Here is a 19,105-nt window from a genome sequence, read left to right on the forward strand (position 1 = left end):
CTTCAGTAGTTGTGGCACGCGGGCTCAGTAGTTGTGGCTCATGTGCTCTAGAGCACAGGCTCAGTAGTTGTGGCTCACGGGCTTAGCTGCTCCGCGGCATGTTGGATCTTCCCAGACCAGGGCTCGAACCCGTGTCTCCTGCATTGGCAGGCGGATTCTTAACCACTGCACTATCAGGGAAGCCCCTAATGATTTTTTAAACTAACCTTGCTGACTGATGAATGGATTTTTTTTCCACCACTAGTTCAAATGTTATAAATTCTATTCATATTCATCTAAAAAATTTTTAAACATACACTTCTCAAATATGTTTTTCTGACAATATCTAGAGCAGTGTTTTCCAAGCTGTGGGTCATGACTCTTTAGTGGACCATGAAATCAGTTTAGTAGGTCAAAACTAGCATTTAAAAGAGAAATAAAATTTCATAAAAAATATTTTACTGAATCATAGTGATCCTCAGCAATAACTATATAGGATATATTAACTTTTTAATATCTAAATATTATTTTTGCTACATATAATAAGGTGAAGTATTGTTTTGTTTTATTTATTTACTTGAATATATATATGCCTGTATAGTTGTTTGTACTATAAAATGTTTTTTACTCATGGTCACAGCACAAAGTTTGAAAAACACTGATCTTGGAGTTAATCAGTATCTAAATCCTCCCAACTCCAAACAAAGCATAAAACATTACCACACTTAGTTTATATAGGTGCCCCACCCCCTCCCACTACCTACCCACCCCTGATTTGATAAGAATATTGAATTATACTTATTGTTATTTCAATTAAAAAAATGTAAGTACTCAACTTATTTAAACTTAACAGTAAGGTTGACTAATTTCTTTGCTCACCATGGCCTCGTGTTCCGGACAGATTGGTTCCGGTTTCATATATCTTCTTTCTGGATTACGTCCTTTAGTAATTCTTTCATAGTAGTGCTGTGGGTAGTAAACTTACTGAGTCTTTGAAATGTTGGCAAATAGCTTTATTTATTCTTCCTACTTTGGCTGGGTATAAAATTCTAGATTTTTTTTTAACAGTGATTCTCTTTGGGGTTAGGGGAGAAGAAGGAGGGAGCCAGGGACAATTGGAATTTGGGTTGATAGTTAAAGACTTTACCTACATTATTTAGAATTTTAAACTATTTTCATATATATATATATATATATACACATATAGTTACTATTTTGTCACTACTTGTTAATATTTAATTTTTTTAAGATTAAAAAATTTTTTAAAAGGAATGTACTTATATATTCACTGTGCAATTCATAAGTAAAAAGGACACTTACGTGTAAGGGAGAACTTGGATCAATTCTAAATCTTCTAGGACTTGGGCTTCTACCAAATTTGCAGCCATTGAAATACATACTCCAAGAACAGCCAAAAGAGAAGGAAGCTCCGCAAGTCTCTGGATCAATTCCTTGACATGTACAGGTACGACTGTAAGATGGTAATTGAAAGGGAATGAACTGATAAAGTAGGACAATACCTCAAATAGAACATTTCAGGTTCATATAACTATAGAAGTATAGATGGATAATGAAATCATTTTAACACATCTATTTTATTACTTATTTAAAGTAGTGTTATGTTAACAACACAAGGCTAACTGCACTTGAATATAACTAAATCTTCAATTGAAATGTTTGTTCAAGATTGTAAATACAAATAAAAGGCAACAAACTATACAGATCTGATATATCCATAACTTGTTTGACTTGGAGATGTCCAAGGAAGGGAAATAAAGGGCCTGGATTTTAATCCAAGATTGGTTTCCTGTCAGAAGTGAAAATTAAAGCATCTCATTATCTCTTTGGACTTCATCCTTCCTTTGTAAAATGACATTGATATACTCCTGTGAGGACTGATTAAGGATAATATGTGTTGTATGTGAAATCACTTTGTCAATTTTAAAGAAAGCCTTTATAAATGTCATGAGAAAAAATTGAGGAGGAAGCTCGTTTCGTTCAGCGACTGAGTAATTTTATAACCTTGGGGGCATTTCTGAAACCCCAAAATGACTCTATACTAAGGATGACAATGATAAGAACATACACACAAAGATGTGAAACCAAAGAAGGAATGTACACCCTTGTGGTTCCTATTTGCATAATGCTTGAAACTTCTAATAGTATGGAATTAGTACTTATATGACTTAAAAATACAAACAGGGACTTCCCTAGTGGGGCAGTGGTTAAGAATCCCCCTGCCAATGCAGGGGACGCGGGTTCAATCCCTGGTCCGGGAAGATCCCACATGCCGCGGAGCAACTAAGCCCGTGCGCCACAACTACTGAGCCTGCACTCTAGAGGCCGTGAGCCAAAACTACTGAGCCCACATGTCACAACTACTGAAGCCCGCGAGCCTAGAGCCTGTGCTCCACAACAAGAGAAGCCACCGCAATGAGAAGCCCGGGCATTGCAACAAAGAGTAGCCCCTGCTCGCCACAACTAGAGAAAGCCCACACGCAGCAACGAAGACCCAGTGCAGACAAAAATAAATAAATAAATAAAATTAAATTACTTAAATTAAAAAAATACAATTAAAAAACACACGTTTTTAAAAAACAGTGAGTAAAAAGAATATAGAGATTTAGAGATCAAAACTGTAAGTATTTTTGGACTCCCCTGGTGGTCCAGTGGTAAAGAATCCACCTTACAACGCAGGGGATGTGGGTTTGATCCCTGGTCAGGGAACTAAGATCCCACATGTTGCGGGGCAGCTAAGCCCGGGTGCCACAACTACTGAGCTCACACACCTCAACTGGAGCCGGCGTGCCGCAAACTATAGAGCCCATGTGCTCTGGAACCTGCGCACCACAACTACAGAAGAGAAGACCCACACGCCACAACTAGAGAGAAGGCTGAGAACCACAAGGAAGAGTCCGCGTGGCACAACGACAGATCCTGCACACCTCAAAGAAGATCCCACGTGCTGCAACTAATACCCAACACAGCCAAAAATAAATAAAATCTTTAAAAAAAAAAAACTATAAGTATTTTTAGTTGTGAAAGTCAGGAAAATGCCTGATATATTTGAATGTAAAAAGGATCATTTAAGACACTATGAAGGAAAAAAAGGAAGGAGGAATAGTTTAAATATTCTAACTTCCACTAAGATGGAATATATGCTTTTAAAGGGGCAAAAGATTACAATAACTTGAAAAGGAAGAAAAATAGGATATAAATAGGATCAAAGAAGGTAAATTTGAAATTGCAGAATTTCAAAGAAGTTGCCAAACAAGTAGAAAAATGTAGTTTAACTCTTAACTGTGAGACCTAAAAGTTTCTGTTAAACAGTCAACATCACCAATGATGAGACAAATAGACTTAAAATAGCTCCTAATATTATGGCCTGCCAATAATTCCTGAACTGAATTAAATCAGGAAGAAACAATCCTACAATCCAAAATTGAGCAACAGTCTACAAAATTAGCCTGTCCTTTTCAAAAAGGAAATGCCACGAAACACAAAAAAAGACTCAGATAAAAGGATTAAGAGACCCAAAAGACAAAACAACTCAATCCATAAATCATGGGTAGGGGAAAATTAGTATGAAGTATTACTGGAGAATAGATGATATTTGAATTAGAGAATAGCATTTTATCTAAGTGAAACTTCCTGGTTTTGATAATTGTACTGGTGTTAAGTAAGAGAATGTCCTCATTCTTAGAAAACACCCTCTGAAGTATTATTTAGGGGGAAAAGTCATAAAGTTTGCAACTAGTTCACAAATTATTCTGAAAGAAAGTATAGAAAAGCAATAATGATAATAACATGTAAGCTTATGTGTATGTGTGACCATGTGTATAAGTGTATGTAGCAAACCATTAACATTTGTGGAATCTAGGTAAGGGGTATATAAGAGTTCACTGAAATATTCTTGCATCATTTCTGTAATTATAAAATTTTTTAAAAGTGATAGGCTAGATATACATTGAGTGATATAGAATAAAACTATTTATGAATTCTTGGGAAAAATGTTTATATGTATATCATTTAGAACTGTTTCTATACAAGAGGTATTTTATTATTGTGAATCCACATAATAAAATAGAAACATTAAAAATGATGTATACAACTAATATGTATAAAATAGATAAGTAATAAGAAAGTGCTATATAAAAAACAAATAAAATAAAATTCAAAAAATAAGTGATGTATACATACTTGGGATTAGGAAGATTAACAAAAATATAATGAAATGATTTTAAACATAAAGGAATGTTCTGGAAGGTACACAAATAATCTTGTGTGGAGGTTAGAGAGTGAATGATATATATTTTGTTTATAATTTGTATAATGACATTTCTTTTAAAAAAGAAAGAACTTTATGAGGAAAACTACACAAAACACTCTTGAAGAACATAAAAGTAAACTTTAACAAATGGAAAGAAAAATCATATTATGGGACTGGAAGATTCAATATCGTAACAATGTCAGTTTATTCTAAGTTAATTTAATGCAATCCCATTAAAAATACCATTAGATTTATCTTAAAACTAGACAAATTGATTATAAAGTTCATTTGGAAGCACAAACATAAAATAACAAAGAAAGTCTTGAAAAAGAGCAAAAATAGTGAGCTAGCCTTACCAAATATTAAAATATATTATAATGCCTCTATAACTTAAAAAATGTGGTACTGGTACGTGAAAAGACCAGACAGTGATACAGAATTCATATAAAAGAGAGGACTCCATTATATACAGTTTTTGTATAAGGTAGTATTTCAAATCAAGGGGAAAAGAAGTACTCTTTAGTAAGTAGTATTGGGATAAATGGAAAAAAGAATAGAAATGGATCTCCTCTTCCCACTTCTGTCCAGCATAAATTTGAAATGCATCAGAGATTTACGTTTTAAAAATTTCAAATTTCAACAATAAAAGAAAACATGGGTGAATTATTCTATAACTCACGTGAGAGAAAAATGTTCTTAAATACCACTCAGAATTCAGACACAATAAGGGGAAACATAGATACAATAAATTACATTAAAAAGAAAACGTGCAAAAGGTGACATAGCAGAAGTAAAAAGACAAATATCAAAGTGGCAAAAGCATTTAGAATTAAATCGCAAAGGGAGAGAAAAAATGAACACTCCTTTTGAAATAGGGGGTAGAATAATTAACAGATGGCTGACCATAAAAAAGGACAAAATAATGCCATTTGTAGCAACATGGATACAACTAGAGATTATCATATTAAGTGAAGTAAGACAGAAAGAGAAAGACAAATACCATATGATATCACTTACATATGGAATCTAAAGTACGACACAAATGAATAAACCTACAAAACAAAAACAGACTCACAAATATAGAAAACAGACTTGTGGTTGCCAAGGGGTGGGGGAGTGAAGAACTGGGAGTTTGGGATTCGCAGACGCAAACTGTTATGATATAGGATAGATAAACAACAAGGTCCTCCTGCATAGCACAGGGAACTATATTCAATATCCTGTGATAAACCATAAATGGAAAAGAATATGTATATATATACATATATATATAACTGAATCACTTTGCTGTACAGCAGAAATTAAAAACGTTGTAAATCAATTATACGTCAACAAAATTTAAAAAGTAAAAAACAAACAAATGGCAAATGCTCTTAACCATATGAAAAAATACTCTTATTCATAATATGAAAAATTCAAATCAACGTAAACTGATGACATTTATCCTCTATTAGATGGGCAAAAACTCAAGTTTGACAACATTGGAAAACTGTAGAAAAACAGATATTCTCTTACAGTGCTATAGGAAATGCAAAATTGTACAATTCCTTATGGAGGAGCTGTTCCTTTATAGAAAAACCTCTCTCCTCCAGACTCCAGGGGTGAGAAGGATCAGGTACCAAAGAGAGAAGCAAGAAAAGAATATTCTAAAGGAGAATATCCTAAAATGGTCTTAGCCCACTATGAAACCAAGTCTCTCGTTAAAGAAATGTTCACTCTTTAGTTGCACAATACCTAAAATTCTGTTCTCCCATATAACATATGTAGTTGGTAGTTAATTTAACATGATATAATAGACTGAATGGCAAAACAGTACAAAACAGATTTGATTACTTTTCATTGAGAGTGCATCTTCGGTCTGTGGGATGACCATTGTATGACTTTAGACTTTCCGTAAGCTGCGAGTACAATTTGTCAGCCATTGGAAGAGGGATGCCGTCCCATACCATGATGAGCACCACCATCACAGCTGTTGGACAGTGGTGGCCTGCACGCTGTCGAACGAGACAAAGAACTTTCTCTTCATCGCTGCTTCTTCTTAAAACCTGCCAAAGCAGAATGCATACATTTATGGAAAACAAGAAACCTAATATTGAATGCAGTGGATATTGTTTTTAAAGCTCTGCATCATTACATTTTAGTTTTTAAAAAATTACTATTTCTTAAAGGGTTCAAGCCTATAGGACCTTCAGGTGTTAGACTAGCTGCCTCCATACAACTCATCACAGGGTATCCAAGGTTACTTGACTAACAAACAACAGGCAGAAATCTGTGGAAGCAGTCTGTGTTTTATCTCACTGTTGATACAGTATTGCAAAACAGACAACAGAAGATCCCATGGAAAAGAGCCTAATTAACTCATCTGCTCTTCCATAATTGCCACAACAGGACAAATCTAGCTAGATAGAAATAACCTAGTACTCCCAGCATTAAAAATAAACTCTGAGCGCTGTATTTAGCATCTGAGGAAAGTTATTGATGTTTTCCTTGGGCAAATGGTTTTGCCATATAGAATAACTAATACATAAAGCAATACTCCTGCAATTCCTGTGATTTTTTTCCATGCTATCACAGGGATTTATCATACCCAACTTATCATAAGATTAAGGTGGTCTACCTGACAAGGAGAATGCAAATTACAACAATTCATTTTGAATATTTATCCTTTTATCTTACACTGCATCATAACCATGAGTTGCTAAAAAAGGATTCCTAAGTATTTAAAATACTGCCCGGTGGTCTTAGTGTTTATCCTAGTGTTTATTTTTTTAAATTACATTAAAATATTGACATCATGTAAAACCATCCAACTATGTTTAAAAGTCCCTCCATATATCACAAATTTACAGTGAGACTGATCACATTAATCAGTAAATGATGAAACTGCCCACCCCTGTGACGAGAATGGAGCACCCAATAGCATAATTAATATTCTATTTTTGTTGCTATAATATTACAAAAACTTGAGATGAAACTTCTTAAGATGTTAGTTACCCAATATCACTTTCTTCTGTCACTCCAGATGGTTAACAATCATTGCTACCAAGGCATCCCTTGAGTAGAGTTGGCTTTAGGACCTTCCCCCTAAACACAATTACGTATATTAAAATTTTTTTCTATATTTATATGTCCTTTAACAGCCAAATAAGAATACATTTGCTTTCAAATAAGCTCAAACGCAAAATGATATATTGTAGCAAACAAAATTACACCAGATAATCTTCATGTTGTCAAACCAACAAAGTTATAGTGATCCAGTCTTTGTGTGGGAAATGCTAAAATGCTTTGTATTCATTGTATTTGTGCCTTTGTCAGATCTTGCATATTTCCTTCAGTGAATAATGGAAAACTAAATATAATGAGTCTTTAAATTCAGATATAGGTTTAATAAGCTGCTTAAGTATTGCTATGATATGGATATTTATGTCCACCCCCCAATTCATAAAATAAATCCTACATCCCAACAATGGTATTAATAGGTGGGGCCTTTGGGCGGTGATTAGGTCATGAGGGGGAAGCTCTCATGAGTGGGATTAGTGTTCTTATAAAAGAGACCCCACAGAGCTATGCAGCCCCTTTTACCATGTGAAGACACAAAGAGAGGAGGGATCACCAATCATGCTGGCACCCTGATCTTCAAGTTCCAAACCCCAGAACTGTGAGATATAAATTTCTGTTGTTTATAAGCCACCCAGTCTGATATTTTCTCATAGCAGTCTAAAAGGAGTAAGACAAGTATTAAACCTGTATAAGACCTTTGAAAACTATAAACATATTATTAAAAGAAATTAAAGAAGACCTAAACAAATGAAGAGAGATACCATTTTCATGAAAGAGTAATTATTATAATGACATCAATTTCCCCGAAATTGGTTTCCAGATTTGATACAATTCCAATCAAAACCCTACCAGAGGGACTTCCCTGGTGGCACAGTGGTTAAGAAACCACCTGCCAATGCAGGGGATACAGCATCGATCCCTGGTCCGGGAAGATCCCACATGCCGCAGAGCAATTAAGCCAGTGCGCCACAGCTACAGAGCCCATGCGTCTAGAGCCCGTGCTCCTCAACAAGAGAAGCCACAGCAATGAGTAGCCCCCGCTCACTGCAACTAGAGAAAGCCCGCGCAGCAACAAAGACCCAACACAGCCAAAAATAAATAAATAAATAAATTCATATATATATATATATATATATATATATATATATATACATAAAACCCTACCAGAATTAGTTTTGTTTGGGGGTGGAATTGACAAACTTGTTGCAAAGTTTATATGGAAATGCAAAGGACCAAGAAGTGACAAGGAACAAAGACAGAGAAAGTGATTTACCAGGTATCAAGATCTACTGTAAAGTTACAGTAATTAAGATACTCTAGTATTAGTGCAGTGACAGACAAGGAAATCAATGGAACAAAACAGATCCATATAAATATGGTCACCTGACGTATGACGAAGTTGACACTGCAGTGAAAGGCAAAAATCAGTCTTTCAATAAATGGTACTGGATAGACATCCATATGGGAAAAAAAAAAAAGAATCTTGATGCCTACTTCACACGAGTGACAAGTTATATTGTAGATCTAACTATGAAAGGTAATCATTAAGTTTTTAGAAGAAAACACCTTCAAGACCTGGAATAGTATAATATTTTAAAATAGATTACCAAATTTAATAATCCTAAAGGAAAAAGTTAAGAAGCTGGAATATATTAAAATTAAGAACTTCTGTTTATCAAAAGCATTAACTAACAAAAGATTAAGTATAAAGGCAATCAATACAGTGGGAGACATAGCTGCAATATATATAATCGACAAACTATTCTTACCCAAAATATATAAAGAACCTCCTCAAATGAGTAATAAAAGCAAAGTAGAAAACTGGCTGAAAAAATTAAATAGGCTCAACACAAGACAATATCCAAACAGATGTTGAGCGTATGAAAATATGCTCAACATTATTAGTCATCTAGCAAAGTAAAAAAACTTAAAAGCACTACATATGTGGGTGGGATTATAAAACGGTGTAACTGCCATGGAAAACAGTATGAAGTTCCTCAAGAAATTAAAAATAGAACTACCATATGACCAAGCAATCCCACTTCTGAATATTTATCCAAAAGAATTGAAAGTAAGGTCTGAAACAGATATTTGCAAACCCATGTTCATTGAATCACACAAAGGAATATTATTCAGACTTAAAAAGTAAGGAGGGCTTCCCTGGTGGCGCAGTGGTTGAGAGTCCGCCTGCCGATGCAGGGGACATGGGTTCGTGCCCCGGTCCAGGAAGATCCCACATGCCGCGGAGCGGCTGGGCCCGTGAGCCATGGCCTCTGAGCCTGCGCATCCGGAGCCCGTGCTCCGCAACGGGAGAGGCCACAACAGTGAGAGGCCCGCGTACCACAAAAAAAAAAAAAAAAAAAAATAGTAAGGAAATCCTGTCATGTGGCAAATGGATGAACCTTGAGGACATAATTCAAAGTGAAATAAGCCCATGATAAAAAGACAAACACTTTATGATTTTACTTACAAATCATATTCAAAGTCATAGAAACATAAAGTTGAATGGTGTTAGGGGCTAGGGTCATAGAAAAATAGGAAGTTGGTTTAAGGGGTATAGGGTTTCAGATTCGCAACATGAAAATGTTCTGGAGATGTTTCACAACAATGTGAATATACATAAAACTATTGAACTGTACACTTAAAAATGGTTAAGATGGTAAATTTTACATTATGTGTTATTTTACCACAATAAAAAAGAGAGGAAAGTCTTCTTTAAAAAAGCACTACAGACCCAGGAGATTGTCTAAAATGGAAAAGATAGAAAATGTCAAGTGCTGATAAGAATGTAGAGCAACTGGAACACTGGTACATTACTCATATGAGAACGTAAAAAAACGATAACCACTTTGGAAAACTATGTGTTAGTATCAACCAAAGCTGCACATATGCATATCCCGCCCCCTCAGCAATTCCACTTCTAGGTATATAACAAACAGAAATGTATTCTTATATTTCCTAAAGATAACACCACTATTGATGACAACCCAAAACTGGTAAAAACCCAAATGTTAACCACCAGAAGAATGGCTCAACGAGATGAGAATGATCTACAGTTACAAGCAACATGGCTTAATCTCACAATTATAATACCGTGAGGAAGACGACAGAAGACATATGCAGAAGAATACATATTAGAAGACTGCATTTACATACAAAGTTCAAATCAGGCAAGATTAATCAATAATGTTAGAAGGCAGGAGAGTGGTTACTCTTTAGGGAGTAGCTAGTGACTGGGAGGGTGCAAGAGTACTTCTGTAATATTGACTGCTGGTTACACCAGTGTGTACACTTTAGAAAAATTCTGTGACCTTAGGGATTTCTGAAGTCTTCTGCATGTATATCACACTAAGATTAAGAGTGTACCTTAACCTAAATTTAAAACAAAAAACAGAAACTGCTTAGTCATTTACTGGCTCAGGACATTGTAGCAATTTTATTAACCTTTCTTTAGGAGCACAGACCTCGGATCTAATAAATATTACCCACTATTTTATGTCTCTTTATTACTGCATACTTGGCTCCTGAGCACAGAACTCAGCTTATGGGAGGCTCTCGTCAAATATTTGTTGAACGAACCCACAAAAACCCAATGTGGTTGCATTTTATGAAAATTTCAAAACCAAGTGATACTATTAATAAGACAGAAACTCTCATTTCAGAAACAGATTTTAAGTGATACGAATAGTCTAAATTTTAAAACTTTTGGAGATAACCACATTTTTTTTGTAACTGGAACAAGTATTGATTGGTAAGCTATTGAAGCTGGGGCCTCATGACAGACTCACTTTATAAATGTATTTGTATTATTTTATTTTTGGCTGCATTGGGTCTTCATTGCTGAGCGCTTACGTTCTCTACTTGCGGCGAGTTGGGGCTACTCTTCGTTGCGGTGCGTGGGATCTCATTGCAGTGGCTTCTCTTTGTTTCGGAGCACAGGATCTAGGCACACGGGCTCCGTAGCTGTGGCTCACGGGCTCTAGAGAGCATGAATGGGCTTAGTTGCTCTGCGGCACGTGGGATCTTCCTGGACCAGGGCTCTGCATTGGCAGGTGGATTCTTAACCACTATGCCACCAGGGAAGCCCAACACTCACTTTAGATGATAAATGATGCACCCAAACATCTGAGTAATGTAATGATCATGACTACTGTCCTGTCACTTTTTAATATTTATTCTTATATTACATGCTATGCAATTGTTATATCTGTGAAACATCACACATTCTTTTAGCACTTGTGCTAAAATCATAACCCAAATTGAATAATGTTGGAATGAAGAATGTTTAAAATAAATGGCTTTTGTAAATACCATCCACTTGTCTTTTTTTTTTTAATATGTATTTATTTATTTGGTTGCATCAGGTCTTAGTGGCAGGTGGGCTCCTTAGTTGTGGCCCACCAGCTTCTTAGTTGTGGCAGGTGGGCTCCTTAGTTTCGGCTTGCATGTGGGATCTAGTTCCTGACCAAGGATCAAACCCAGGCCCCCAGCATTGGGAGTGTGGAGTCTTAACCACTGCGCCACCAGGAAAGTCCCACCATCCACTTGTCTTTTGATATCAGCTTTATTGAAACGTAATTTAAATATCACGAAATTCATCCTTTCAAAGTATGCAATTCAATGGTTATTTGTACATTCAGAGTTGGCCAACCATTACCACCCATATATAATTTTAGAACATTTTCCTTCTCTGAAAAGAACCCCATTAGCACTCATGCCAAATTTCTCTCTTTTCTTGGCCACCATTACTCTACTTTGTATTTCTGTAAGTTTTGCTTATTTGGGACAGAGGATATCCTCTAACATGTGACCTTTTGTTTCTGGCTTCTTTTACTTAGCATAATGTTCATTCATGTTTATAGTATTTATCAGTACTTCCTTTTTATTGCCAAATAATATTCCGTTGCATGGATATTCAACTTTATGTTTATCCATTCATTGGTTGCCATTTGGATTGTATCAACTTTTGCTATTATGATTGAAGCTGCTATCAACATTCATGTAACAAGTTTTTATATAGACACATTTTCATTTCTCTTGGGTATATACCTAGGAGTGGAATTGCCTGGCCATATGGAACTGTGAGTCTTCCAACTTTGCTCTTCTTTCTCAAGATTATTCTGGCTACTCTAACATATTTTACTGTTAACTTAAGATAGGACACTCATACATTTAGACATGATGCTGAGAATGTAAACAGCAGCCGAAATCAAAATGACCAGTGATTGGAGATTGGTATGCTCTGAGAATTTATTCCCATACTTAGTATTTATCCCTGTGACCACTACATTTCAATACTTTGTATCACAGAGAAAATTGAAGTAGGATTTCCACAGGAAAAGCCATTCTCATTAATTAATGTATTAGATACAACTTTTCTGATTAAAATTTGTATTTAAAATCCATTGTATTACTATCACCATTTCTCTCCTGAGTTTAAATCGTGCATTTTCTATTTTCTCTAAATTATCATCAAAATTATTTGAGCAAAAGAGTTCTGGGTAGCTATTAAAGCTGTGTCTAATCAAATCCTCCTATAATTTCTAGAGAAATTAACATCAAAAGCAGCTATCAAGGAAAAAAAATACTTCTGCAAACTAATTTGGAGAAGGAAATGAAGACCTTATGCTCTCAATTTTGAAAAGTAGCTGATAATAAACAGTAAGTTTCTAAAGAGCCTAATCAAACATAAGCTTTTGCACAGCAAAGGAAACCATAAATAAGATGAAAAGACAATATACGGAGTAGAAGATATTTGCAAACAATGTGACCAACAAGGGATTAATCTCCAAAATATACAAACAGCTCATACAGCTCAATAACAACAACAAAAAAACCCAAACATGCCAATCACAAAATGCACAGAAGAGCTAAAGACATTTCTCCAAAATGGAATACAGATGGCCAACAGGCACATGAAAAGATGCTCAACTTTGCAAATTATTAAAGAGATACAAATCAAAACTACAATGAGGTACCACTTCACACCAGTCAGAATAGCCATCGTTAAAAAGTCTATAAATAATAAATGATGGAGACGGTGTAGAAAAAAGGAACCCGCCTACACTGTTGGTGGGAATGTAAATTGGTGCAGTCACTATGAAAAACAGTATGGAACTTCCTCAGAAAACTAATAGAGTTGCCGTATGATCTAGCAATCCCACTCCTGGGCATATAACCAGACAAAACTATAATTCAAAGAGATACATGCACCCCTATGTTCATAGCAGCACTATTTACAATAGCCAAGACATGGAAACAACTTAAATGTCCATTGACAGATGAATGGATAAAAAAGATGTGAGATACACACACACACACACACACACACACACACACACACACACAGGAATACTACTCAGCCATTAAAAAGAATGAAATAATGCCATTTGCAGCAACATGGATGGACGTAAAGATTACCATACCATGTGAAGTAAGTCAGAAAGAGAAAGACAAATACCATATGATATCACTTACATGTGGAATTTAAAACATGACACAAATGAACTTATTTACAAAACAGAAACAGACTCACAGACTTAAATAGACATAAACTCAAATACATAGAGAACAGATTTGTGGTTGTCAAGGGGGAGAGAGAGTGGAGGAGGGATGGATTGGGAGTTTGGGATTAGGAGAAACAAAAGATGCAAACTATTACATATAGAATAGATAAACAAGGTCCTACTTTGTAGCACAGGGAACTATATTCAATATCTTGTAATAAACCATAATGGAAAAGAATCTAAAAATATATATATATGTATATATGTATGTATAACTGAATCACTTTGCTGTATACCCAAAACTAACACAACATTACACATCAACTATACTTCAATAAAATAAATTTTTAAAAAAAAGATACATGGTCCAAGAGCTGAAAAATAAAATAATTTAAAAAATAATGGACTTCCCTGGTGGTCCAGTGCGTAAGACTCTGTGCTCTCACTGCAGGGGCTCCGAGTCTGATCCCTGGTTGGGGAACTAGATCCCACATGCATGCTGCAACTAAGAGTCCACCTGCCACAACTAAGGATTCTGCATGCTGCAACTAAAGATCCCTTGTGCTACAACTAAGACCGGGCACAGCCAAAATAAATAAATAAATATTTTAAAAATAAATACATAAATAAAGTAAAAAAAAATAAAAACAGGCCACTGTCAGAAACAATGTAAGAGCAACAAGTAAATCTTTGTATAACCTGAGGAATGAACAATGGGTGAATATCTCTCTTTTTGGTTATACTCAATCTGTGCGGCAATGGATATTCAATGTGTATTGTTTTAGATGTCAGAAATAAATTGATGATATAAATTAAGTATATGAATTTAGATAAAGCAATTAGTAGCCAGGTCCAAAATACTGTCAGGTTAGCAAGACGTTATTCTGCCTAAACATGGTATGCTGCAAATTATAATTACCTGGGAAGCTGATCAAATAATACCATAAGTGAAACCCAAAATTGAACGTAAAGGGTCATTTCCATTAATGGAGAAAATATCAGCAATGTATTTTTCTACTGTGATATTTTTAGGGGCGAATATAAGACACTTGTGAGAGGTTTGTATGAATAAGGGTGCAAAGTAGGGTCATACTCTTTTCTGTTTGGAGAGAGTGGAAAGGCTTCATGGAGGAGACCCTTCTTAAAAGACTGAAAAAGAGTTTGCCACCAGAAAAAAGATAGTACAAAGGCAATTCTAATATTCTTGGAAAACCAGCCTACAAGGCAAGGGTGTTATTTAAGGAAGAATTCCGCCAATTGTATTCATACCAGATGGCTTCTGTGATTATAAGACTCCATTTATTAAATTATTATACATAATTGGTTCTATTTTTGGGATCTCTGACATAAAGATAATGCTTTGTCTGTTTTCAAGATGTAGCTCAAAGGTCAACACCTCCCCAAAGTCCTTCCTGGAACCTCGTCTCCAAAAGTTACTCTTGGTTCCTCCCTCTTTGTTCCCTCTACATGCCATTTTCAAGGGGCAAGTGATAGGGGAGTAGTAACTAGCACATGGATAACACGAGGTATGGCCATGCCTTCTTCACCTAAGAAGACGTATTATAGACAGGCTGCTGACTTCAGTTACTGAGGAGTGATCTTTTGGGGAAAGCTATGTTACCGAGAAGGAGTGTAAGCAACAGTTTGAACAGCTGAAGAAAGGTTTTGAGGATCTAGACTTTCTTTGGCAGTTAAGGTATTAGTGATCATTGTGATAGTACTTTCAGAGAAGTGGAGACAAAAGATCAGTCTGATGATCATTAGTAAAAGATTTCTTAGCATTTCTATGATGGAGTCCCCTTGTCCTGGGTTATAAATTGTTTTGCCTCAACAGCCTCTTTATGTATAGCTCTGAAAAGTACATTGTAAACTATTTCTGTTACCCTGGTCTCGATGGGACAACCTATTTAAATTCCCCGCAGGGAGATCTTAAGGCACGATAGACCAGGATCAAGAGTGATAACCTGGGATATTCTAAATAAACTCTGGTGGTCTAGTGGGCTTAGGGCCATTTTTTTTTTTTTTTTTTTGCGGTACGCGGGCCTCTCACTCTTGTGGCCTCTCCCGTGGTGGAGCACAGGTTCCGGACGCGCAGGCTCAGTGGCCATGGCTCACGGGCCCAGCTGCTCTGCGGCATGTGGGATCTTCCCAGACCGGGGCACGAACCCGTGTCCCCTGCATCGGCAGGCGGACTCTGAACCACTGCGCCACCAGGGAAGCGGGCCATTTTTTACTAAGGATATAAAAACTGGTGGAGAGAGAAGACACAAAGTACTCTTGCAATTTATAAGGAGGTAACTGTAGGTAACAATATCTTTATATTCTTAGGGCATAGAAAGAAGGGTCTCAAAGACCAAGAGCAGTTTCCACTATAGCAGGCAAACTCAGATTCTAGCCATAGTATATTTATATAGGTTAACAGAAAAAGTAAAGTAGCCTTTTAATTCCCCTGCCTCCAAAATCCAGAGAAAATTAGATATATACATTCTTGCTTTGCACAAAACAAAAAAATATTCATAATGTCAATGAATGGTATGCTGACATTTAATTATCTTCCACTATAATCACTAATTTCCCTTACTGGTATATAAACTTTGTAATTGTTATTTTGGAAACACAGCATTTTGTTTGTTGGATCAGAATTACTACTACATTTGCTGGTACCTGCAGACATTTGAACATACAAAGGCTAATCAAGCTATTACTTCTGAAAACTAGAATTAAAGGTGAGAATTTAGATCAAATAGACAATGTGATAAAAAATAAATAAAAAGAAACAAGTGGTATTATAATTGGAAGACAATTATTTTTTATAGAAAATTCTTTCTAGAAAATTCAAGAGAATCAAAGAAAACTCTACTGGATTTTTAAAGAGAGTAAAAGAGGTGGCTCTTTATAACTGTTGAGGACTCAACAGCTTTAATATATACCAGCAATAACCAAACAGAAGTTTGGTTTACAGCTTAAATTAAACATAGCTGTAAGGATTATCTTAAGGGAAATGCATGTAAATAAATCTTAATTAAGCTGTTCCTAGATGGAAGGTTAGACATTAAAAGATTTTAATTCTAGCCACTAATCTACTCCCCATTCTAAGATATATTTAGCTTGTTTCTAAAATTCATATGAAAGATTAAATGAACATTAAGTCATGAAAAAGATTTTTTAAACAACGGAGAGGGAAATGTCCTTCTAAATTTAAAACTTTTCTACAAAACCATAGCAAAAAATGCAGTACCAGCCCAGCAATGGTCTAACCTAATGGGTCAATGAACAATGTCAACAAAAATGGACATGTACATGGGACTTCCCTGGTGGTGCTGTCGTTAAGACTCCAAGCTCCCAATGCAGGGGATCCAGGTTCGAGCCCTGGTCAGGGAACTAGATCCCACATGCATGCCGCAACTAAGGAGCCCGCCTGCCACAACTAAGACCGGGTGCAAGCAGATAAATAAATAAATAAATAAATTTTGGGGGGGGGGAGGACATGTGGAAAATGAAGTGGATTTTTTTGGCTGCGTTGGGTTTTCGTTGCTGCTTGTGGGCTTTCTCTAGTTGCAGTGAGCAGGGGCTACTCTGTTGCGGTGTGCGGGCCTCTCATCGTGGCCTCTCGCTGTGGTGGCTTCTTTGGTTGTGGAGCACCGGCTCGTGGCATGTGGGCTCAGTAGTTGTAGTACACAGGCTTAGTTGCTCCACAGCATGTGGGATCTTCCTGGACCAGGGCTCGAACCCGTGTCCCCTGCATTGGCAGGCGGATTCTTAACCACTGTGCCAGCAGGTAAGTCCCAAGATATTGACTTTTTACTTACGAGGTAAACAATGACAAAATAAATTTCACCAGTAGATTAATTTTTTTATAGTAAAAATGTTTTTAACAAGAAAAAGATTTATTCTTTACTAAGTATTATAAATTAAGAATTTGGGAAGAATTCATCCTTTTTCAGCCTTTTTTTACATTAAGCAATTTCTTTGAAGCCTTTTTTATAATTTCTAATACTGCATTCAAACAACCCATGAAGAATTGAGCTATATATTCTATTTCAGTATGCAAAGAGAATCGAAAACTCTTGAGTGGCCTGTGCTCGAAAACAATCCTATGTTCATTTAATCAAACTTTCTTCAAATTTAGGAAGTTGTAGAATAAAGAGTTTTTACCAGAAGTTTTACTGACTGTCACTCTTCTGCTTAACATGCTTCAGCAGTTGTCCATAATTTTTAATTGCAATTTTTAACATCCTAGCTCTTAGTTTGGGTATACCCAAAATTGCTAATCATCATCTCAGAGGGTAAAACTAAGATAAATTTTGAAAATAATAGACTTTTAAAATTTAATTTTAATTTAATATGGAATTTTAATTTTCTGACTGGATACTTCAAATTAACACTGAATTTAATTTTACTTTAAAATTTAATAATTGTATAAACATTATAGAACTATGTTACTTTAAAAAAAGAGCAAATAAAATAATTGTTGTAATACAATCTTAGCTCTAAAGATGCAGCAGTGAGTAGGGTCCTACATCAGCTCCGATAAAAATCTGGGCTCCACGGAAGGACTTGGCTAGAATCACAGCTAGGAGCAATGTTTATGTCAAGTGTCGGGTATATTACCAAAGAGAAATCACTTTTGAGCTTATCCATACCCATGTGAGAGAAAAGTAGGGTTAAATTTTCAACACAAATGATGGTGGCCACACCCCCGTGAACAAAACCAAAATCATCCATTTAAATCCGCCTATATATTATAGTTAATGAACTTCATCCTTTGGGGGTGGTGGTGGTGATGATTAGGTGCATGTGGGGTGTTCTGGGGAGGTGGTGATAATTTATTTCTTGATCTGGATGGTTTGACTTTGTAAAACTTCAATGTGCTACACAGTTGTGAGTTGTGTACTTTCTTTGTGTATATTATAGCTCAATAAAAAGTTTCCTTAAAAAATGAACTCTATGGGACTTCCCTGGTGGCCCAGAGGTTAAGAATCCGCCTGCCAATGCAGGGGACACGAGTTCAAGCCCTGATCCGGGAAGATCCCACATGCCGCGGAGCAACTAAGCCCATGCGCCACAACTACTAAGCCTGCACTCTAGAGTCTGAGAGCCACAACTACTGAAGCCCGTGCACCTAGAGCCCGTGCTCCGCAACAAGAGAAGCCACTGAAATGAGAAGTCCGCTCACCACAACTAGAGAAATCCCGCACGCACCCAAAAAAAAGAGAACTCTATAAGCAAGCAAGCTAACATAAAAGTAGTTCTAATGGTACATTAGTGGACAGTAGGATTAAGTGAAGAA

At 36.0% G+C, this 19,105-nt stretch overlaps 1 protein-coding gene across 7 annotated transcripts in view; it reads right to left on the reverse strand.

Moving 5' to 3' along the window:
* TET1 (tet methylcytosine dioxygenase 1) overlaps positions 1-19,105 on the reverse strand; it is a 138,834-nt gene that overhangs the window by 22,095 nt on the left and 97,634 nt on the right. For 6 of the 7 annotated variants that reach the window (XR_012326609.1, XM_033841866.2, XM_073793531.1 and 3 more), the window contains 3 exons: positions 6,083-6,294; positions 1,300-1,450; positions 859-945 (listed from right to left, as the gene is read on the reverse strand). Coding sequence is in view for 6 of the 7 variants with exons in the window: in XM_033841866.2 (XP_033697757.1) it covers positions 859-945; positions 1,300-1,450; positions 6,083-6,294 (450 nt within the window). In the remaining variant the exon portion in view is untranslated. The remainder of the gene's footprint in view (positions 1-858; positions 946-1,299; positions 1,451-6,082; positions 6,295-19,105) is intronic. The other variant, XM_033841867.2, reaches the window with a different exon arrangement.

Source organism: Tursiops truncatus, chromosome 16 (genome assembly GCF_011762595.2).
Source record: "Tursiops truncatus isolate mTurTru1 chromosome 16, mTurTru1.mat.Y, whole genome shotgun sequence".
Taxonomy (NCBI): domain Eukaryota; kingdom Metazoa; phylum Chordata; class Mammalia; order Artiodactyla; family Delphinidae; genus Tursiops; species Tursiops truncatus.